The 25,181-nt window shown below is 40.7% G+C and overlaps 1 protein-coding gene across 1 annotated transcript in view; it reads left to right on the top strand.

The window, feature by feature from the left end:
* LOC122812125 (adhesion G protein-coupled receptor E1-like) overlaps window positions 1-25,181 on the top strand; it is a gene marked incomplete in the record, with an annotated part of 2,110,064 nt that overhangs the window by 1,841,985 nt on the left and 242,898 nt on the right. Inside the window, 1 exon segment of the mRNA XM_044084415.1 lies at window positions 16,665-16,833. Coding sequence (XP_043940350.1) covers window positions 16,665-16,833 — 169 coding nt within the window.

Genomic DNA, 25,181 nt, shown 5'->3' with positions numbered 1-25,181 from the left:
TAGAACATGTGAGAGATATACGGAAATCTGTAGCTAACCCACCTAGAATTTAGATTTTTTATATGGAAAATATTTATAGCACAAATAACAATGAATTGCTTTTAATATAGATTTAATTTTGGTTTTAACTTTGTTATATATGGTTTTACTAGATGTTGCATTAGTAGCGAGACGAATTGTGTTGACTTATATTGGATTTAAAATGTTCTGAAAATGATTCTGATTGCCCCTAAGTATTTAACCTTAGCATGGTTTGCATTTTGTATTTGTCTTGATGAAGCAACATTGAGTTACCAAAAGCGCTCACCCTCTGTTCCTTTTTAAATAAAAGCAATTGTGGATAGCTTTCCCAGTGTGTAGCTTTGCGCCTAAATTTACTTTATTAACTGTACTCTTGGCACCCTGCAGTGTACCTGCAGCCGGGTTCAGTTTGCAATAAATGAAACATGTAAATGCCTGTGCCTCAGCAGTGCAGAGCACCATGCTACTGGTGGAGGGTAAATATTAGGAGTTCATACTAGGCTATCTCGCCCTAGGCGGCATTTATATAAGCTCTAGCCAGAGTGAGTGTGTTTGGCTTTCTGCCACCCATTTTAAAATTAATTTTAGCTATGCCCTTTTTCGAGGTTAGTATACTGTGCCTCTGTCTAACAGTGACACAGTGAAGTGATACCTGAGGCCAAACTTCCTATTTATCTCCCATCCACTCATCAAGATTCCTCTTGAAGAGAGTCAATGAGGGACTCTGCCTAACCCTGGACTGGGATTTTTATTCCAGAGTGAAGGGAGCCTCTGGGTTATGAATCTGTCCCTCCAGCATGTCCTATTTATTTCAGTGCTGAGGTTCCAAGAGTCTCTCGAGCGTGCAAGCTCAATGGGATTTGGATTTTCTGAGGTGCAGCATGTCCATTAATCTCGGGTTGGACATGGCTTTTATACATCGTGGGGCACAGATCGGCCTCTGGAGCAGGCGGTATGCCACCGTGCAGGAAGCTGGAGTTTGTTTCTTTAACTGGGCAGCGTATGGCATCTGTTTGAGCCTCTTTGATCCTCTTGGTGAAGGTACATTTGGAAGGTCTTTCCAGTTGCTGCAGGTGTCTGGTAAGGTTACATCCCAAAAAGGCATTGTACTCAATTATGGGCCTGATGAGGGATGAGTAAAGAGAGCCGCGAAGTGACTCTCCCCACAGATCTTAGATGTGAATCCTTCATGATTATTAGGGGTGGGTTATATATAAAATGTTTTCTAACCCCTTTTGGCCATGTGGTGGTTAAGTCAAATGAGAGGAGATTAAGCTATCAACTTAAATCCCCTAATTACTTCTTCTGTACTTCCTAATGGATTACCACCTAAGTGTGGTAATTCCAGTGGCAAAATTCTCTGTTGCCAAAGGACACTGACTATCACTTTTGGCATTTAGCCTCTTCGAGGCTCATGGCTCTGGCACCAGTTGTCTGTTCTATGAGGGCCATTTTGGAGGATGCTTGTGTCGGCTGGAGAGTTGATTATGGCACCCATTTTGCAGTCATCTGTGAACCTTGTCAGCCACAGTCCTTCTGAACAAGAGAGGTCCCAGGACTGAGCCTTGTGGGATGCCACTTGTAACTGGTTTGGAGTCTGACATGGCTCCAGCAATTCTAACTATAATGGGTTCTGTCCTTGAGCCTAGTTTTAACCCTTCTAGTGATATAGGGTTTATATTTGCTGAGGTGAGCTTCTATGTATAATGCCCGAGAAAGTGGGGTATTATGTCGAAGGCTTTTTGCGAGGTCCAGGTAGGCTGTGACGGACCACCTTCCTAAATCCGCCAATGGCCTTGGTGACTGCTTCCCAAAGAAATCAACCAGGTTTAAGAGGCAGGGATCTTACCCTTAACAAAAGCCAAACTAGGTAGGATCCAGTGTCCTGTAGGTCCCCCAGAGTATCTTTATTTATGAGGTCCCATGATGATCCTTCTCCATAGCTTTGCAGACCAAGCTAGCTTCAGGCTTTATGGGGCGATAGTTCCCAGGATCTGCTGGAGGCACTCACTTTTGTTGGAGAGGGCCTCACTGTTGCTGTACGCCACTCTTTGGGTACATATCCTGTAGTAAAGGGCTGAGATTGAACAGTAGTTTTAAGGTTTGGGTTTAGCTGCTTCTTGGAGTTCATATGTAGGATGCAGCCCGGGACTTTCCATCTGGTCCTTCATTGATGATGTGTGTTTTTGCTTTGGAGAGGGCAGCTCTTACCTGAGCATCTGAGATGTCAGGGGCAGCACTCTGCTGGGATAGATATTTGCTCTTTGGTGGGGAGGGGTGTGGAGGAAGCTTTACGTGAACCTGTCAGCCAGGGATGCGTTGGCAAATGTCTGTGGGTTCGATTGTATTTTTGTCATCTTTGGACTAACTCTGAGCATATCTGGGGAATTCCTAACTCCAGGTTCCTAAATATAACTAAAGAAAGCTTTGTGGATTATCCTTAGTGTCCTGTGCAATTTTTCCTCTCTCTTGAAGCCTTGGCCTTAGACGATTTTATGAGTGCTGAAAGTAGTTTTTGCTAATACTGATCAGAGATGCCCTTCCTTTTTGGGATTTTGGCTCTATCATGCAGTAGCTTCCTCCTTCCCATTGTGATATGTTTGTTTTATGGCTGGGGTCACACCAGACATGGGATGTCTGCCCCTGTTTGGAGGATTGGGTCTTGGTCTTTATTTGGGATTGCATGATCCATGCATTCACTGAAGGTGTTCATAGAATCGTTTATAAAGAATTCTGCGGTCTGGGCCGTATTTTCCACAGGCCTGGGGGCTTTGAAGGATTCCACTTCGGTTTTGAGGAGTATGAAATTTGCTTTAGAAAAGTTTTCCACTGTGGTTTTCAGGGCAGGGGGTGGAGTCAGGATGTGAATATCCAGTGAGATTAGTTTATGGTCTGATCTTACCAGTGAGGGATACACTTTTGGTCTGGAGCATAGAGTCCCCATGTTGGTGATGATCAGGTCCAGTATGTTTTCCCCTCTTGTGGGAGTGGTAACAAGTTGTTCCATAGCATTTGAGTTTATAAATTCTAGGAACCTTTGGGCTAGGGTGTTGGAGCTAGAGTAATGCTCCCAGTCTATGTTTGGGTAGTTGAAGTCGCCCAGTATAATGGTGTTTGGAGAGACCTTCATATTTTCCAGTGTTCTCAGGTAGGCCGAGTGGGGTTCCTGGGTTTGGGAGGGTGGTCTGTAGCAGGCAATAAACTGGAAGGCAGTTTTACCCACTGTTAGTTGCACATTGATAGTCTCTGATGCTTTGTGCTGTGCCACCAACCTGGAGGTGTGGGTATCTTTGTCGAATATTGATACTCCCTCCTTTGTGGTTCGTCCAAGTTTTGGGAAAAGCATGGTATGAGGTATAACCTGGTAGTGCTGGGGTGCTCTCAGGAGCCTTGAACCAGGTTTCTGTTACTGCACAGATATCAATGTTCTCCATGCTAAGGAGAGTTTCGAGTGCATGCATCTTGAGGTTTAGACTTCTGGCATTGAGTAGCATTACTCTTAGTTTCTTATCCCTTGTGACACCTATGGAGGTGGGTTTGTCTTTTGAGTCTTGCCTAAAAAAGGCACTATGGGGGTAGCAAGAGCCTTTGCCAATATCCAAAAGCCCAGGGGTGACAGGTGCAAGCTGTCTCTAGTGAAGCATCGTGGCTTGTCGAGCATGTCATCCCAGGCTGACAGGCATTGGATCTCCTTTGAATGACACCAATACTTAAGCCAATTGTTGAAATTGATCATCTTGTCTTCATATTGTGGCATCATTCTTGATGAGGGTAAGACGCTACTCAAGGTCAGGGTCATACCGGCCTGGGCTACATGCTCAGAGAGCTCTTCTATGTCTCTTTTCATGTAGCCCAGGGAGGTACGTCTCAGGTCATTCACACCAGCGTGGGCAATGACTGAGTCATATTTGTACTTGCCTTGGAGTGACCTGAGTGCTTGTGTTATGTGGCATATCCTAAGCCGACAGGCAGCTCACCGTGACCTTCTCCTTGTTCAGCCTGGTGAGCGGGATGTCAGTGTGCCTGATGATAGCGTCACCTATTACAAGTGTATCAGGTGTGTTGTTTAGCCTTAAGGGCTGTGACTGTTTGGCACACTGGCTTTGTGAGCTATGTGTTGCACTTGTTTTGTTTTGGGGTAGCGGTTGCTTGGGTGTCTGCTTTGGAGGTCTCTGCTGCTTAGGCAGATTTTTATTTAGTGCCTCCAGTATGTTTTGTGTGTTTATGTGTTTGGTTTGCTGTCATGGTAGGTCTATGTGAGACTGGAATTGTAGCGAGTGTGGTTTCCTTCTCCTCCTCCTGACTGGTTTCACCAGTACTGAGTTGAGAGAGCTTAGCCTCCAGTATGGCTATATGGTTGCATCTCTCACATGTGTTGGAATTTGTTGGGAGGAGGAGAGGGTTGTCTGTGTACATGAGGCATTTGTAACATTGCCTCAAGATTCCCAGATTCACCAGCTGGACCGGAGAGGAGATTGACAGCTGACCATTGGACATGCTAAAATAGTATTGGGAATTCCTTTATAATTGAAAAAAAAGGGCCATATGGTTCTAAGTGCCTGTGTCTCACCAGTGCAGAGCACCATGTTACTGTGGGGTAAACATGTAGCTCTAAATGCCTGTGCATCACCGGCACAGTGTACCGTGCTACTGTGGGATAAACATATGGCTCTACATGACTGTGTCTCAACATTGCAGAGCACCATGCTAATGTGGGGTAAACATATGGCTCTAAATGCCTGTGTCTCACCAGTGCAGAGCACCATGCTACTGTGGGCTAAACATATGGCTCTAAATGCCTGTGTCTACTGTGTGCAGAGCAGCATGCTACTGTGGTGTAAACATATGGCTCTAAATGCCTGTGTCTAGCTAGTGCAGAACACTATGCTACTGTGGGGCAAACAAACAGCTGTAAATGCCTGTGTCTCACCAGTGCAGAGCACCATGCTACTGTGGGGTAAACATATGGCTGTAAATGCCTGTGTCTCACCAGTGCAGAGCACCATCCTACTGTGGGGTAAACACATGGCTATAAATGCCTGTGTCTCACCAATGCAGAGTACTATGCTGCTGTGGGGTAAACATATGGCTCTAAATGCCTGTGTCTCACCAGTGCAGAGCAATGTGTTACTTTGGGGTAAACATATGGCTCTAAATGCCTGTGTTTCACCAGTGCAGAGCACCAGGCTACTGTGGGGTGAACATACAACTCTAAATGTCTGTGTTTCACGAGTGCAAAGCAGCATGCTACTGTGGGGTAAACATATGACTCTAAATGCCTGTCTCTAAACAGTGCAGAGCACCATGGTACCTTGGGGTAAATATATTGCTCTAAATGTTTGTCTAACCAATGCAGAGCACCATGCTACTCTGGAGAAAACATATGTCTCTAAAAGCCTGTGTCTAACCAGTGCTGAGCACCATGCTACTGTGGGGTGAACATATGGCTCTAAATGCCTGTGTCTCACCACTGCAGAGCACCATACTACGCTGGAGAAAACATATGGCTCTAAATGCCTGTGTTTCACCAGTGCAGAGCACCATGCTACTGTGGGTAAACATATGGCTTTAAATGTCTACGTCTCACCAGTGCAGAGCACCATGCTACTGTGGGATAAATATATAGTTCTAAATGCCCATGTCTCACCAGTGCAAAGCACCATGCTACTGTGGGATAAACATATGGCTGTAAATGCCTGTGTCTCACCAGTGCAGAGCATCATGCCACTGTGGGGTAAACATATGGCTCTAAATGCCTGCATCTCACCAGTGCAGTACACCATGCTACTGTGGGTAAACATATGGCTCAAAATGCATGTGTCTCATCAGTGCAGAACACCATGCTACTGTGGGTTAAACTTATGGCTCCAAATCTCTGTGTCTTACCAATGCAGAGCACCTTACTACTGTGCAGTAAACATATGGCTCTAAATGCCAGCATCTCACCAGTGCAGTACACCATGGTACTGTGGGGTAAGCATATGGCTCTAAATGCCTGTGTCTCTCTAGTGCAGAGCACTATGCTACTGTTGGGTAAACATATGGCTCTAAATGCCTGTGTCTCACCAGTTCAGAGCACCGTGTTACTGTGGGCACTAAACATATGGCTGTAAATGTCTTTGTCTCACCAGTGTAGAGCACCATGCTACTGTGGGGTAAATATATAGTTCTAAATGCCCGTGTCTCACCAGTGCAGAGCACCATGCTACTGTGGGATAAACATATGATGTAAATGCCTGTGTCTCACCTGTGTAGAGCATCATTCTATTGTGAGGTAAACATATGGCTTTAAATGCCTGTGTCTCACCAGTGCAGAGCACCATCCTACTGTGTGGTAAAGATATGGCTCTAAATGCCTGCATCTCACCAGTGCAGTACACCATGCTACTGTGGGTAAACATATGGCTCTAAATGCATGTGTCTCACCAGTGCAGAGCACCATGTAACTGTGGGGTAAACATATGGCTCTAAATGCCTGTGTTTCACCAGTGCAGAGCACCATGCTACTGTGGGGTAAACATATGGCTCTAAATGTCTGTGTCTTACCAGTGCAGAGCAGCATACTACTGTGGGGTAAACATATGGCTCTAAATGCCTGTGTCTCAGTGCAGAGCACCATGCTACTGTGGGGTAAACATATGGCTGTAAATGCCTGTGTCTCACCAGTGCAGAGCACCATGCTACTGTGGAGTAAACATATGGCTCTAAATGCCTGTGTCTCACCAGTGCAGAGCACCATGCTACTGTGGGGTAAACATATGGCTCTAAATACCTGTGTCTCACCAGTGCAGAGCACCATGCTACTGTGGGGTAAACATATGGCTCTAAATGCCTGTGTTTCACCAGTGCAGAGCACCATGCTACTGTGGGGTAAACATATGGCTCTAAATGCCTGTGTCTTACCAGTGCAGAACACCATACTATTGTGTGGTAAATATATGGCTCAAAATGCATGTCTAGCCAGTGCAGAATATCATGCTACTGTGGGGCAAACAAATAGCTCTAAATGCCTGTGTCTCACCAGTGCAGAGCACCATGCTACTGTGGGGTAAACATATGGCTCTAAATGCCTGTGTCTCACCAGTGCAGAGCACCATGCTACTGTGGGGTAAACATATGGCTCTAAATGCCTGTGTCTAACCAGTGCAGAGCAGCATGCCACTGTGGTGTAAACATATGGCTCTAAATGCCTGTGTCTAGCCAGTGCAGAACACCATGCTACTTGGGGCAAACAAACGGCTGTAAATGCCTGTGCCTCAGCAGTGCAGAGCACCATGCTACTGTGGGTAAACATATGGTTCTAAGTGCCTGTGTCTCACCAGTGCAGAGCACCATGCTACTGTGGGTAAACATATGGCTCTAAATGCCTGTGTCTCACCAGTGCAGAGTACCATGCTACTGTGGGGTAAACATATGGCTCTAAATGTCTGTGTCTCACCAGTGCAGAGCACCATGCTACTGTGGGGTAAACATATGGCTCTAAATGTCTGTGTCTCACCAGTGCAGAGCACCATGCTACTGTGGGGTAAACATATGGCTCTAAATGTCTGTGTCTTACCAGTGCAGAGCAGCATACTACTGTGGGATATACATATGGATCTTAATTTGTCTCACCAGTGCAGAGCACCATGCTACTGTGGGGTAAACATATGTCTCTACATGCCTGTGTCTCACCAGTGCAGAGCACTAGGCTACTGTGGGGTAAACATATGGCTCTAAATGCCTGTGTCTCACCAGTGCAGAGTACCAGGCTACTGTGGGGTGAACATATGACTCTAAATGCCTGTGTTTCATGAGTGCAGAGCAGCATGCTACTGTGGGGTAAACATATGGCTCTAAATGCCTGTCTCTAACCAGTGCAGAGCACCATGGTACCTTGGGGTAAACATATGGCTCTAAATGCCTGTGTCTAACCAATGCAGAGCACCATGCTACTCTGGAGAAAACATATGGCTCTAAAAGCCTGTGTCTAACCAGTGCAGAGCAGCATGCTACTGTGGGGTAAACATATATGTCTAAATACCTGTGTCTCACCAGTGCAGAGCACCATGCTACTGTGGGGTAAACATATGGCTCTAAATGCCTGTGTCTCACCAGTGCAGAGTACCATGCTACTGTGGGTAAACATATGGCTCTAAATGCTTGTCTCTCACCAGTGCAGAGCACCATGCTACTGTGGGGTAAGCATATGGCTCTAAATGTCTGTGTCCCATTAGTGCAGAGTACCATGCCACTGTGGGGTAAACATATGGTTCTAAATGTCTGTCTCATCTGTGCTACTGTGGGTTAAACATATGGCTCTAAATGCCCATGTCTCACCAGTATAGAGCACCATCCTACTGTGTGGTAAACATATGGCTCTAAATGCCTGCATCTCACCAGTGCAGTACACCATGCTACTGTGGGGTAAACATATGGCTCTAAATGCCTGTGTCTCACCAGTGCAGAGCACCATGCTACTGTGGAGAAAACATATGGGTCTAAATGCCTGTGTCTAAACAGTGCAGAGCACCATGCTACTGTGGGGTAAACATATGTCTCTAAATACCTGTGTCTTTCCAGTGTGGAGCACCATGCTACTGTGGGGTAAACATATGGGTCTAAATGCCTGTGTCTAACCAAAGCAGAGCACCATGCTGCTCTGGAGAAAATATATGGCTCTAAAAGCCCGTGTCTCACCAGTGCAGAGCACCATGCTACTGTGGGGTAAACATATGGCTCTAAATGGCTGTGTCTCATTTGTGCAGAGTAGCATGCCACTGTGGGGTAAACATATGGTTCTAAATGCCTATCTCATTAGTGCTATTGTGGGGTAAATGTATAGCTCTAAATGCCTGTGTCTCACCAGTGCAGAACACCATGCTACTGTGGGGCAAACAAATGGCTGTAAATGCCTGTGTCTCATCAGTGCAGAGCACCATGCCACTGTGGGGTAAACATATGGTTCTAAATACCTATCTCATTAGTGCTACTGTGTTGTAAACATATGTCTCTATATGCCCATGTCTCACCACTGCAGAGCACCATCCTACTGTATGGGAAACAAATGTCTCTAAATGCCTGCATCTCATCATTGCAGTACACCATGCAACTGTGGGGTAAACATATGTCTCTAAATGCCTGTGTCTAATGAATGCAGAGCACCATGCTACTGTGGAAAAAACATATGGGTCTAAATGCCTGTGTCTAAACAGTGCAGAGCACCAGGCTACTGTGGGGTAAACATATGGCTCTAAATACCTTTGTCTCACCAGTGCAGAGCACCATGCTACTGTGGGGTAAACATATGTCTCTAAATACCTGTGTCTCTCCAGTGTGGAGCACCATGCTACTGTGGGGTAAACATATGGCTCTAAATGCTTGTGTCTAACCAATGCAGAGCACCATGCTACTCTGGAGAAAACATATGGCTCTAAAAGCCTGTGTCTAACCAGTGCAGAGCACCATGCTACTGTGGGGTAAACATATGGCTCTAAATGGCTGTGTCTCATTTGTGCAGAGTAGCATGCCACTGTGGGGTAAACATATGGTTCTAAATGCCTATCTCATTAGTGCTACTGTGGGGTAAAGATATGGCTCTAAATGACTGTGTCACACTAGTGCAGAACACCATGCTATTGTGGGGCAAACAAATGGCTGTAAATACCTGTGTCTCATCAGTGCAGAGAACCATGCCACTGTGGGGTAAACATATGGTTCTAAATGCCTATCTCATTAGTGCTACTGTGGGGTAAAGATATGGCTCTAAATGCCCATGTCTCACCACTGCAGAACACCATCCTACTGTGTGGTAAACAAATGGCTCTAAATGCCTGCATCTCACCATTGCAGTACACCATGCAACTGTGGGGTAAACATATGTCTTTAAATGCCATGCTACTGTGTAAAAAAACATATGGGTTTAAATGCCTGTGGCTAAACAATGCAGAACACCAGGCTACTGTGGGGTAAACATATGGCTCTAAATACCTTTGTCTCACCAGTGCAGAGCACCATGCTACTGTGGGGTAAACATATGTCTCTAAATACCTGTGTCTCTCCAGTGTGGAGCACCATGCTACTGTGGGGTAAACATATGGCTCTAAATGCTTGTCTCTCACCAGTGCAGAGCACCATGCTACTGTGGGTAAGCATATGGCTCTAAAAACCTGTGTCTCACCAGTTCAGAGTACCATGTTACTGTGGGCGCTAAACATATGGCTTTAAATGTCTCTGACTCACCAATGCTGAGCACCATGCTACTGTGGGATAAACATATGATGTAAATGCCTGTGTCTCACCAGTGCAGAGCATCATGCCACTGTGGGGTAAACATATGGCTCTAAATGCCTGTGTCTCACCAGTGCAGAGCACCATCCTACTGTGTGGTAAACATATGGCTCTAAATGCCTGCATCTCACCAGTGCAGTACACCATGCTACTGTGGGTAAACATATGGCTCTAAATACATGTGTCTCACCATTGCAGGACACCGTGTTACTGTGGTGTAAACATATGGCTCTAAATACCTGTGTCTCACCAGTGCAGAGCACCAGGCTACTATGGGGTAAGCATATGGCTCTAAATACCTGTGTCTCACTAGTGCAAGGCACCAGGCTACTGTGTGGTAAACATTTGGCTATAAATCTGTGTGTCTAACTACTGCATAGCACCAGGCTACTGTGGGGTAAACATATGGCTCTAAATGCCTGTGTCTCACTAGTACAAAGCACCAGGCTACTGTGGGGTAAACATTTGGCTGTAAATGCTTGTGTCTGACTAGTGCAGAGCAGCATGCTACTATGGAGTAAACATATTGCTCTAAATGCCCTTGTCTCACTAGTGCAAAGCACCAGGCTACTGTGGGGTAAACATTTGGCTGTAAATGCATGTGTTTGACTAGTTCAGAGCAGCATGCTACTATGGGGTAATCATATGGCTCTAAATGCCTGTGTCTAACCAGTGCAGGGCACCATGGTACCTTGGGGTAAACATGTGTCTCTAAATGCCTGTGTCTCACTAGCACAGAATACCGTGCTACTGTGGGGCAAACATAGGGCTCTAAATGACTGTCTCACCTGTACAGAGCACCATGCTATTATGGGGTAAAGAAATGGCTCTAAATGCTTGTTTCTAACCAGTGCAGAGCACCATGCTAATGTGGGGTAAATATGGCTCTAAATGCCTGTGTCTAGCCAATGCAGAACACTATGCTACAGTGGGGCAAACAAAAGGGGGTAAATGCCTGTGTCTCACCAGTACTGAGCACCATGCTACTGTGGGCTAAACATATAGCTCTAAGTGCCTGTCTTACCAGTGCAGAGCACCATGCTACTGTGGGTTAATGATATGGCTCTAAATGCCTGTGTCTCACCACTGCAGAGCACCATGCTATTGTGGAGTAAACATATGGCTCTAAATGCCTGTGTCTCATCAGTGCAGAACAGCGTGCTACTGTGGGGTTAACATATGGCTCTAAATGCCTGTGTCTCACCAGTGCAGAGCACCAGGCTACTGTGGGGTAAACATATGCCTCTAAATGTGCTGTGTCTCACCAGTTCAGAGCACCAGGCTACTGTGGGGTAAACATATGGCTCTAAATGCCTGTGTCTTACCAGTGTAGAGTATCATGCTACTATGGGGTAGACAGAGTTAAGCTAAATTGCCTTATTTATAACACAGAAAATAAGCAACAAAAGGTGCGTTAGAGGATACCAACCATAGCAAAGTTCTGAATTTTGCCTCAGTAGCAGGTAATGCTTACAACTGTCCCCTGATCTTTCTTATACCACCAGAAGGAACCAGCAAACTAATTTCGGCAAAATATCAATAATGTTGCCAACTTACTAGGCTATGAATAATGACAAATTATGATGATTAGCCTATTGGTTCCTACCTGGCTACTACTAGTGCTGGTCTGACAGCTGTTAGGTAGGAGTCAATGTCCCTTTGCCCTTCTCTCACCAGAGGCAAAACACTAGCACTAATGCCAAGCTAGTTCTTAAAAAGCTCATTGGTGATCCACTGTCTCATCTCAAATATTCTATGGGTCTGCAGGCTTGCTGCAAGTTTCTCCTGATAGTTGCCCTGGATTGCACATACAACAGCTCAGTGTAAAAGACCTAAGCTGCACATTGGTCCAATACCAGACCAGTCAGGGAAGTTCATACATATTGCTGAATCAGAGACAATGAGGAATTAATGTCTCTGTACTCCTTGCAAAATGGTAGCACTAATCCTTAGCTTACTTCTAAGAAGCAGTTTTCAGGGTTTCCAGTAGTGGTAATCTCTGGGAAAGGCAGAAAACAATGCCATCATGCTCCTTCTGTCACTAGGAGAAAAACAGAAGCACTAATTCCTGGGATGTCGTTTGTAGGCTATGAGTGTTTGTTAGGCTTGCCCAGATGTCTGTATTTCAAAAGCAGGATGGAACAAAATAGATTAATACTCTTTGTATTGTAACATGCTCTAAACATTATGGAAATATGAAAGAGAGTGAGAGAGAAGTTTTAAAGTCTAAGGAAAGGGCTCTTTTAGTTTGAACTTCTAGTGCTCCCTCATATAAGCGTACAAGAAGAGACTGGGAGGAGATTCTAAAGTCAAATGTAGAAAAAGGGCTGGCCATTCAAGAGCCACTGAGTTATATAGTACAACAAATTAACTTTCTTGGGTGGTGTAAGCCAGGGAACCTTGTTGTCTAGGCTTACTTAGGCCCTTGGGCCAATAGCCTAGTACCTACCCATGAACCTATGAATCTATGAACAATGAAAGGGTGGACATGTGGAAAATTTAGGCTCACAACATCAGGTCAGTGGCATCTCCTAAAGTCGAAGAAGTTTCCCTTTTCAGCTAACCTCAAATAAAAATGACTTCTCAGCTCCTCTGACAGATCACCTGTCCTTAATATCTTTACAGTGAGGGCAGAGAACAGAAAATAAATATTTTTTAACATGTCTTAAATAATTAACAAAAAGATAAGCAGAAATTAAAAATGCAATGAATGTAAATTACAGCTCATTTAAGTGAAAATAAATTGCGAGAAATGAGACTAAAAGAATAAAAGCATTGCAATGCCCAGCACATAAATATTATAGTTGGTGCTGAAACATCAAAGAATCAAACCCTCAACATGTCTGAGGAACAAAATTCCTGCTAGTTAATTTGGGTAAGTATGGGGATAAGTGAAATCTTTCTCATCACTGGACACAAATACTCTGCATTATTTTTGATCAGTTTATTCATCCAAGTAACCTTCAAGTTCTGATGAGCTCAAATGTCATCACAATGCAGCTTTCGAATGACATCTGTTCCATATCACAATTTAATATGTGCAGATTTCCCGCTACCTTATAATAGTTGACTTTGCATTAATAAACAATTATATGCCAATCACAGACTGTATTAATGCTAATGGTGGCCCACTCCATCTCTTACCCCTGTGAGAGTCTCCTGATGTGAAACTACTCAACTAGTACTGCTGGAATCCCCAAATCTATTCATCTGGCTGGGGCTCCCCATCTCAGTTTATTCTTCTAACATCTGTTTTCAGTAATTCTTTGTCATTTTCTTGTCCTTGATAACCCTATTACACCTTTTACCTTTATTATCCCCACTGAAAGTCCTTCCATTCCCATTAAACCTAAAGGGGTCATCTCTGATTATTCCAATGTTGTTAAAGGCCCTGATCCTGCTAATTCTGTGCTGGAGAAGGCCTGTTTTTGTTATTCTTCCCTGTGGTTCAGCTACTTATAATTATAATAACTCTGCTCTGCTGTGATCCTCATGGCACTATGGCACTGTTATACATTTAGGGATCCCTTGCTTTGTTACTTCTGCTAGTGGAGCTCATACACTGTAAAACTGAACCTGCTGCCTACCTAGTCACATATTTGAAATGAGAGCTCACAGCACTGAAACATTATTTTGCATTGCTTTGCTAGTCAGAAATATCATCAGCAACATTTATTTATTCAGCTGGTTACTAATAGTTAACATATCAATTTCAGCAGTTTAGCTGTGTGAATAGGTAAACTAGTATTTTTTGCTGACATATTATGCTGCACTGGAACAAAAGGTAAGTAAAACTGAATGGTAAAATGATAGTCAGCCATTTTGTACTGAACTATTGTACAATTAGCTTTATACTATATCTGCTACCATATTAATTCATAACTTCAGTTATAAGTAGGCAAATTCCTTTTTGGGGGGAGTGGGAGTAGATAAAACACTGCCCTCAGGTTTGTTGAAACTTTTCTGATCATTAATGATGCTTGTACATTTTCTTTTTTTTTTATGCAGTGTAACTGTCACTGATGCATGACCTCAGTCTGGTGTGTGTGATTTGCTTGTTAGTCTTTACTTTATTTAATTATATGTTTTATTTGGTAAAGCAGTTGAACACTTATCCCTATGGAACATTTTCAGGTTTAGCACAGGAATGCAGAAATAGAAGAAAACATTGCCATGACCTATGCTAATTGTCCCATGCTGCTTGGCCAATTAGCACAATAGCAAGAAATTCTAATGCAGAGACAGGTGTAGCCACAATGAGAAAGCTGTCATTAGCATTGCATTGCCTTGTTTCTGAATCAAATGTCATAGTGTTCTTCCTAGTGGTTGATGGATCACATTAGCAAAGGCACCCTCTCTATACACACACACACACACACACACACACACACACACACACACACACACACACACACACACACACACATGCATATGTCCATGTAGACTCATTCATGCCCTAGAGGAAATCTTACATGCATCCACACACTGACATATCCTCCTCCCACAGCATCTCTGGACTTAACTGCATTGCAAATACTTCCATAGGAATGAATGGGTGACTGCTATCTTTTTATGCCATTCACTTTTTCCCATCTAGATAAAAAAGTTTACTTGAGCAAGTAAATAAGATCTACAGACATTTCAGGATAAAACCGATCTAATTAGCCCTCCCCCAACTGCAACATTACTATTCGGCATCATCTGTAAGACTATTTTTCACATTGAAACCCCCCATGTGAAGGGAAAAACATCAGTGTTCTAGAAATCTATGAATTAGATAGGCTTAGTGTGACACAGAAACCTTCTGAAATAAGGATTCCACATTGTTTTTGCTCTTTCTGAATGCCAAGTTTTGGGTACATGCCATAACACCTAGTACGTACAAGGAATACTTAGATAGCTGAGCATGGTATATGCACTTAAGTAAAGTCAGTATATTACAACTACTAGAATCACAGAACTATCTACAGTAAAATGTCTGTTACAGTCTTAGCATCTGCTTAGATTATAGTTGAAAATGCATGTTGTCAGAAAAAAAAGCCAGTACAGCTGAGCTGATCAAAAATCAGCTTATTGTACATACTATACTGGCTTTTCTTCTTGTGGGAGATTGCGCTACAGTGGGAATAAGGTAATTTGCCCTTTCCTGACTGCAGTATGATTTCAAAGTTACCATATATAATTAGCAGGGGGTGTGAGGTGCAGAGGCCTTCCTCCCTGCAAAAAATATGTTTTCTTTTTTTCATTAGACAGCTAATCAACCAATTGTGTTTGATAAGCTGCTGTTCAGAATATTTTGCACTAGCTTGTTAAACTATTGTATAATTGTGCATTTATAAGTTCATGAAGAGTAGTTTGCATTGACAGTTTGGTCTGTAAGAACTACAGAATGAAATGTATGACATTCTTTTCTGAACGGTATTTTGGGAAGACCATGACAGTATTAATTTTGACATTATTAGCACCAGGTATGGGTGAGAATGATGGCTGAATGTTATAGCTGCTACATAGATATAGTACAAAACTTTGCAACAACACTCCAATTATGTCTGTCTCTATGTCTTCTGTCTAGCAGAGATGTTTCTCCCTGGGTCTCTGCTGAAAATTGGCTTCGTTCCAAGTCGGACTTTCCCAGTAAACAAATATTAAATAAATAAAATACATAAAATGTTTGCTTGTGTGAAAGCCACCTAAAGCAAGGAGGCAGATGTGTGTAGGAAATAGAGAAGAAGGTTAGCCCAACAGACAGAACAAGACTGGAGATGGGGATGGACAGAAGAAGAAGACAGGCAAGTCGGAATTGGGGGGGGGGGGGCACTGAGAGACGGTTATTATGCATGAGATGTAGTGTCCATGTAGTGTGTCAGTGCATTCGCTGATGGGGACCCTAGGTTGCAACTTGTTGTTAACCCCATAATATTATTAGTGTCCCACTACAGATGAATGGGGCTGCAAGCTATGAATTGTTTTTGCTTTTTAATTCTTTATGTATAGAATGTATAATATTAACCAATTGTCTGTTGTGGTTTGTCTGTATTATTCTTTTTTTTAATTAAACACTATTGCTTCAACACTGATTACACAGTCTACATACACCACAACAGATTGTCCACAAAAGTAGAAAATGGATGTCATGAAAGTTATCTAGCAGCAAAGGAGTACACTTCTGAATTGAGATGAGCAATGTCACAGAGAAATTAAAGCATTGTTAAAGTCACGAGTAAGAGAGCTCCCATCCAAATCGCATACTGATTCATTCAGTAAAATGTATAGGTCAGAACTATCGTTGGCTTTTATATACAGGGATTGTGATGACTAGAAATACTAATGATTGATCTTCATATGAATTCACTGGTCTAATTATTTTTTGGCAGAGCACTTCTCTTTAAGGCTGTTTCTCAGTTCCTTGTTCTGGGTTGCACATGGATATTCGGCATCTTCCAGTTTCAAAATGGGACCCTTGCAATGGCATACATTTTCACAATATTGAACAGTTTCCATGGAGTTTTTATGTTTCTACTCTACTGTCTTTCTAACAAACTGGTAGGACTATGTTTGTATTTACTTGTGCATTATTTCATGTAATTATGGTTTTATTTCTGGAATTAGATGCAACTGAATTTGTTCACAATAATGAATTTCTATTAAATGCTGAGATTTTAATTCACTGTAAACTGGAAAAGGATACCCATGCTATATATTACATTAGGCTCAGCCAAAATATCAGATGAAAAACAAAATTCTGTTGACATAAAACTTGATAACTATCAGAAATAACACATGCTACATAGTGCTTTAGGCTCAATAACTGTGTCAGATGAAATCTGAAATATTGTTGGTATAAAATATGATAGCCATCAAGAATAACATATGGTATATCCTATATGAGACTCAGTCACTATATCAGATGAAATGTGAAATTATGTTGATATAAAATATGATACCCATCAGAAATAACCATGAAATCATACAAATGTTGTATTAGAACACAGAAAAATAAAATTACAAAGAAGGAAGTGAAATGGGCCTGCACAGGATGAAAGAGAGGAAAGCGAGAGGATGGGATGGTTTCTCACGAAAATTCTACAAGTGGAGTAGAAAGAGCATGTGGCAGGTGTTGAGTGAGAGGTACAGGAGGATGCAAGACTCAAGGAAGATTTCGAAGTGCAAGAGTAATGTGGATCCTAAAAGGGGAGGAGGATCAGCAAGAGATGGAATTACGGGCCTATTTCTTTGATTACCACAGATGTTAAAATATTGTCCAAAGTACTTGTGGCTAGGTTAGATGAGAGCTTCCCACAAATATTACAAAAAGGGCAAATTGGTTTTGTGGGAAAAAAAACATAGAGCCAAAATGAACCAGTGGAGTTTAATTGAATATATGTTAAAATAGGAAAAGAATAGGGGTGGGCAAGAGTACTAGAGTTATTTGACTGACATATGGCATTTTACATGGTGAGATGAATTTATTATGGGATATAGCACAGAAAAGAGGAATGGGAGAGAAATTCAGCAGGTGGGTGAAGGTGATTTATGATACACCAGAAATAGAGAAAATGATCAATGGAAGAATACCTGAAATGGTACTCATAGGTAGAGAGCTGGTTATTTCTCCCTATGGGCATATTAATCATTTTGGATTAAACGTTTATAGAATACATTTATTATAGCTGTTGCTTTTTCCTGATATCAGATATTAAGTAATGAAATAATAATGATGCCCAGTATTTATGTTTTGGTAAAGATGTTTAAAAAACAAACAGCAAATTCAGTATCTGGCAGAAACACTTTAATAAAATAAAATAAAAAGAACAAAACAAGGATGAGTGTTTTCTCAACTGGTGTTGCTTCTTCAGATCTGATACTAATAGAAAAACACAACCTTTGTATAGGAACAATCAGAAATCTCAGTTAGGACTAATTAATGTTTTAAAGCCCTAGATCTCAGGGCTGGCTTTAAGGGGACAATGCCATTCAGTCCCTTCCCTCTAGTAGCAGCAAGAGTATACATCCATTTTATCTCTAGACATTCAATGTAAGTTTTAACATAACCACCTCTCTTTGTGATCTATCCAGTTCTAAAACCAAAAATTTAAACGTATGTTCACTTCCCTCACTTAACACATGCCTGGCCAGGGCATTCCTTGTGTCTCTTCTACTCATGGCATAAACATGTTCTCTAATATGATCCCTAAGATGTCTGATAGTCATACCAACATAGTGGGAGCCACACACCTCACACTCTGTCAAATATACCAGATTACTGCTATTACAATCTGCAGAAACCTTGAATGTAAACAGACATCCACTCAAAGGATGTATAAAGGTGTTATCTATCCTAATATAGCAACAAACATTACATCCCCCACATGCATGGGTCTTGTAAGTAGCTCTAATAACATCATTGTTCGAACTATTAACAGTGATAGATTTATAGCACAAAAGTTTCTTAAAGGAAGCATTATTCTTGAAGGCAAAGTGTGGCTGTCCATCAAGAACCTCCCTACACTTAGGGTCTGAAATAAGAACTTTCTAGTGTTTCCTGATAATGTCACAAATGAAATTGACATCTGTCGAGTAAGTAATGGACATTTTAAGTTGATCACCTACCATGTCCTTTTCACATATATCAGCATCATTTGTACAAATATATGGTCTGGCTCTATCATATCTATGGGAGGTGAGATCATTTTGTACCAATCTAATATCAAACTGTGAGTAGCCTCTCTGTTTATATTCATCTGACAGGATATCAGAATGAGTATACATATCACTGTCCCTATTATGCAACCTCACTGATCTGTAGAATTGCCTCCTCATAACATTCATCTTAGTCTTTTTCGGATGCATGCTACAAGCATATAACTTATTGTTTACTTTGCAAGATTTTTTAAACAAGGTGGTGGTCATAATACCATCTTTCTTTTGAACACATACATCCAAATAATCAATACTGCTGTTCGATTCATTGTACATAAACCTCAAAAAGTTTGTAGTACCTTCTAAATATCTAACAAAGGATGTTAACTCATCTGTTGTGCCCCTTCGATGAGAAACACGTCATGCACAAAATGATTATAATACAAATTCTTTTCACTAAAAAGGTTACACACATTGAAAATATAGTTGTACTCCCACTGGATGAGCACCATGTTTGCATAGCTATTTGCACACATGGCGCCCATTGTTACGCCCACTTTCTGAATAAAACAATTGCTATCAAAAATAAAAACATTATTGGTCAAGATAAGTTCTAATAAGAAACACATAAGTTCAGTCTTATTACCATCGTAATCCGAACGTGCCGTCAGAAATTGTCTAACAAAATCAATACCAGCATCATTCGGAATTACAATAAATAGTGACACCACATCCATGGTCACTAAAATAAAATCTGTGTCATCGCTAGAATAAGACCAATTTGTTAGTCTTTTTAAAAACTGCTTGATATCCAACAGAATAGTATCAACCTTTTCAATAAGTGACCGAAGTGCTCATCCTTGTTTGGTTCTTTTTATTTTCATTTTATTAAAATGTTTCCGCCAGATACTGAATTTGCTGTTTGTTTTCTAATTACTCATTATTACTTATCAGTTTACTCTTGACCATTTTACTATTCTTTGGTAAAGATGCTTGCTGGACTCATGTTACAGCCCATGCCACTCAACTGTACAGATTTTTGCAGAATGTCCAGATCTTTGCCTCATTTTTTGGTCCATTTTTCATAAAATTGCAGTTTTCTGACAAATTAGTGGCAAATCATTAAAGCCTTAAGTTAGAAAATAATGACTGGAGCCATGACTGGAGATGTATCACAATGGAGATGCTACCACACTAGTTGCATCAGCCTATTATGGGATGGCATATATTTTTGTTAATTTCACATTTGGAAGCCACCATTTTGTGTTCCTTTCATTGTAAACTAAGTATAGTGTATACAGGTTTTTTTACAATGTTTCCACTCCTTGCTTGGTAAAGACTATTGGAATTTTTAGACTGGGGAATGTAGAAGATGTTTCTGATGCTTTAGTACCAAAAATGTAAGAAGACAGACTTTTCAATGAATGTTGTGTACTTTCCTGCAAGACAGATACCAGAAGGGCCTAACAATAGATCTGAAAAAGTGGGCAAGCATATAAAGGACTGGAAACAAGTTGTGTCATTGTTTTAATTATGTGAAGAGATGGCATAGGTGGCAACCTAACCAGCTGGATCAATGGAAGTAGCTATTGGCTCTAGGGAGACCACAGGGCTATAGTACATGGTCCTTCAGAACCATGCTGTTGGTTTTATATTACATTCATGCAATCCCCACCCACTCACTTTTACACTCAATCCTCTGGAGTTTGCACAGTCTAGTAATGTCTGTCTCCATCAACATTTAATCCCTTGAAGGCTTTCTTTCCCTGTACTTCCATTTCTGTAACTGGCTTACCCTAGTTCCTTCTTCACCACAATCCCCCTTTTTGATTTTCCTTCTTTGAAAATTGCCATTTGTCACACATACATAATCTCGAAATGAGAAACCTTCCTCTCGCCTTCATAATGTATGGAACAAATGTGGAACACATACTAAACACATACTGTAGCTTACTAACAACACTTCAGCTAGGAAGGGGTTAAAAATAGCTAAATTGGTTAATTTACTTATAAAGAAGACCCTTTAATGATATAAATTATTAATTTACCCCATTACCATTACTTAAAAGAATTACTAACACTGAATGTGTGGACAGACTCTTTCAATGTGGAACTTTGAGAACTGAGAAAGAATGAACTTTTTTTAAGACCCCAATGGTAAGAACGTTCGTAATGAGGTACACTTGAGAGGTATGACATAATCTATGTTGAATCTGTAATCAGTATACTTCAAATATTGTTTGTACTTACAAAGTATATAAACTCTGTAAGTTTTTTGTTTCCTAATTATTTGTTTTGGAGCTTTAATTCTGAAGCCACCACTGAAAAGGAGTCTTGCATGACCCAGTCTGACCTTCATGGTAACCAAATGCAACTAAATAAATAACTATATCAAAAGAATAAAACACGATGCAGAAAAATATTTTGGAAACAACATCATTTTATTTGTTGTTCCTTTAATAAATGTTTATTTCCATTATATACCAAAAGGAAATCAGCCCCAGTATGAACAATAACTAATCCAATAAGACATACTGGGACAGGATACTGGATGACAACGATTTTAATAAAAAACACACATATTAAGCACTTTCATCTCCACAAAAGCAAGAATTCATCAGAATACATAATTACACTACTTAGCTCTCTTTAAATATCTTCCCAAGCAACACAATAGGTTGATGGTGCAACTGATCTGGCCATTTTTCACTTAATATTAATCATATAAAAATTCACATTAAAAAATGAACATTATAAAATGGGATAAAATACAATACCACACAAATTAAATATACCATAAACATTTTCAAAACAAATTATATACAATAATGAATATTCATACAAAGAATTTAGATAAATATCTAACATCTCTCAGCTTTTTCCTGCAGTACAGCGGATATAGAAATTACTTTGTTTAAACCCGGGGGAAAGTTGGCAGCCAGTCACAATTGCCACTGCATCTCTTTCTTCATCAAACTGTTCTTCCAATTACCCCCTCTCTGGTCTATTACAATGGTATCCCAAATGCTAAAAACAAATTTGTTGAACCCCTCATACACTAAGGAATGTTTGTATAAGGCATTACTCTCCTTTTTATTATTGATATCATAAACATGTTCATAAATTCTATTCCTCAATGACTGTTCTGTCTTAGCCACATAATAACTTTCACACCTGCCACAAATAGCAAGCTATATCACCTGTTTAGTGCCACAATTCCCAGATTTGAACCTGTTTGTTTTCATAATATTCCATAATGTTGTATGTGCCACCTTGTTGATATATGTGCACTGCCTACAATATCCACAGGGATTAGTCCCCTTTCCATTCTCCTCCTCAATCAAAGTTTTGTATTCCAATAGCTGTTTAAAATTGGCACCCATTTTTTAATAAACACCGGTTTGTTACCCAGTAACCCATGAACTTGTGGATTTACTTTAAAAATGTTCCAATTCTTTCGAATAATGTTTCTTATGTCACCAGACAAATAATTATACTGCAATATACAAGCTTTTTTAAATTTCTAACCATTACCATTAGTTTTGGACCTACCAGTGTTCAACTCCACACCTAGCAATGGTTTATATTTGTGGCCACAATTGTGGTGAAGCTCCTGTACAATCTGATCAACTAGTTCCTTAGGGTAACCTCTCAGGCAGAACATTTCCCCCACTTTGTCCAGTTCTCCCTTCACTTTATGAAAATGAGGAATCATCCTAGCCACCCGGATAGCCTGACCTTTAACCTGGCTTTTCTTCTGCATTAAAGGATGATTACTTGAAAAATGTAAATAAGAGTTGCAGAAAGTCTCTTTATGGTAAATGTTAGACCTGAATCCATTTTCATGAGACATAGTAATGTCCAAATAATTAATGTGCTGTACATTGTATGTATAGGTGAATTCCAAATAATGTGTAGTACTGTTTAAATAGTGCAAAAATACTGGGATCTCATCACTAGGACCATTCCATAGGAAAAACAAATTATCTAGAAATCTGGTGTATAACAGAACATTCTTCCAATGGGGGCAGTTGAACAGAAATTTATTTTCCCATCCCAACAAAACCATATTCGCATATATGGGGGACAAGCTGCCCCCATAGCCACCCCCTTGACTTGTTGAAAATATTCTCCTTCAAACTGCACAAAAATTGTTCTCCAAAATTAGGGACATAATCTCACACAAAAGCATGATTCTGTCATGTGAGAATGAGGAAATAAGAAACAAAGTATCCTGAAATAACTGTAACCCCTCCTCTTTAGGTATCACTGAAAAAGATCCTTAATGTCCACAGTTAAAAATGATAAACCCTTGATCCTTAATTCCTTTTTTAACTTGCCAAGAAAGTCCCAAGAATCTTTAACTATATGGGGGGCATTTCCCAACAATGGCTTAACCCATCTGTCCACTTGGACAGCTAATGGGTGCATTTTATTTATTTATTTTACATTTGTTGCCCGGCTTAGTCCATCTGGGTGTGAGGCAATTTTCAGCGGAGGCCCAGGGAGAAAAGCTCCAAAAAAACAAGAACAACATTTACAGGTACAGTGTCGGTTTTATATAGAATTTAACACAAATATCTAGAGACAATAAAGAAAGTACAATATACAATAGGCACTTTAGTGAAAAGGCGAAAGTTATTACAAGATAGTAAAGTCATAATATATATATATATATATATATATATATATATATATAGTTCCCATTCAGAAGCCTGAAACATCATAAGCCTGAAAATCAAAATCCTGAAACCAAAAGCCTGAAAATTCAGAATCCTGAAAACTCAAAATCCTGAAAGCCCAAAATCCTGAAAGACCAAAATCCTGAAACTCAAAATCCTGAAAACACAAATAATGCTAATATGTCATTATAAAGACACTAATATCTACCAACTGACCCTGACCCTAACCCTAACCCTAAGGTCCGTCACTATCACACACTCACCTGACCCTAACCTAACTCAATATTTGTCACTATTGCATACATGCCTAACCTGCCTAACCTAACTTAAAATAAAACCAATTACCTGACCCCAACGCATGACCTAACACCACAGGGCTAACAATAGCAAAGCCACAATGACATCAGTATGTCTATTTTGTGTTTTCAGGATTTTGAGTTTCAGGATTTTGGTCTTTCAGGATTTTGGGCTTTCAGGATTTTGAGTTTTCAGGATTCTGAATTTTCAGGCTTTTGGTTTCAGGATTTTGATTTTCAGGCTTATGATGTTTCAGGCTTCTGAATGGGAACCATATATACATATATATATATATATATATTTTGGAGGGCAGGAGTAGCTACAATGGGTTTAAAAGGGGGTTCTTGGATGTTCTTATGAATTTTTGGCATATCAAAAAAAGGATGGGATATATATAGATTAGTAGTTGGCTAACTGCCCCTGTGGGCCATTTTAAACCTAGCCAGTTATCCCACATGAGAATCAAACCCTGCACCTTGTGTCTATAATGTAAACACCTTAACCATTATGCCAACCTCCTACTTATGACTTAAGAATTCATATAGCTCCACATTACATCTTTGTGTTAATACATATTCCTCAAGATAGGAATCTATCCTGGAGTACGCTATATTCATTTCATTTTTAGATACAGGTTTATAAACTCTTTCATCAAACAGGATAGCATACATGCTGTTAGAATAGTCCACAGAGTTAAATATCACCAATCTACCCCCCTTGTCAGGTGTCATAATACGAATACTAGTGTCCTGTCTTAAATCTTGCAACAACAGCATTTCATCCCTAGAGAGGTTGTAAACCTTTTTCCTGTTCTTACGATAAAGGTTATAGATATCTTCTGTAAATATGTTTTCATACACATTTAATAGGGGGTGCAATGGCGGATTAACCGTGCTCTTCCTTTTAAGTAAGGAATGCCTATACTTGGGACCTTGCTGTACCTTCTCACCTTGTTCAGAAAACATAATATTGAAATTAAGTTTCCTTAAATACATCTTAAATTCTACCAGGCTGTCTACTATATCCACTCCCATCTTGGGAATGAATTTAAAACCTTTAGAAAATAATCTAAAACAATCCTCCATATTAACCCTCTCTGTATAATTGTAAATGGTGTATCCATTATGTGTATTAATTATCTCCTTCTGTAGTTGCCCCTTCCCCTGTGGCAATTCCTGTTCTGTTGCTGAAATGTATAGCTCATTGAGTATTGTCCCTTCTCCAGATATCTGCTTGCCAGTCTCCCTGAGCAACTTAGGGCCTGAAAATCCT

The sequence above is a fragment of the Protopterus annectens genome, chromosome 9.part0, assembly GCF_019279795.1.
Source record: "Protopterus annectens isolate FY-2018-M chromosome 9.part0, PAN1.0, whole genome shotgun sequence".
Taxonomy (NCBI): domain Eukaryota; kingdom Metazoa; phylum Chordata; order Ceratodontiformes; family Protopteridae; genus Protopterus; species Protopterus annectens.
Note: the sequence above shows the minus strand (reverse complement) of the source record. Positions and strands in the feature narration are given on the sequence as shown.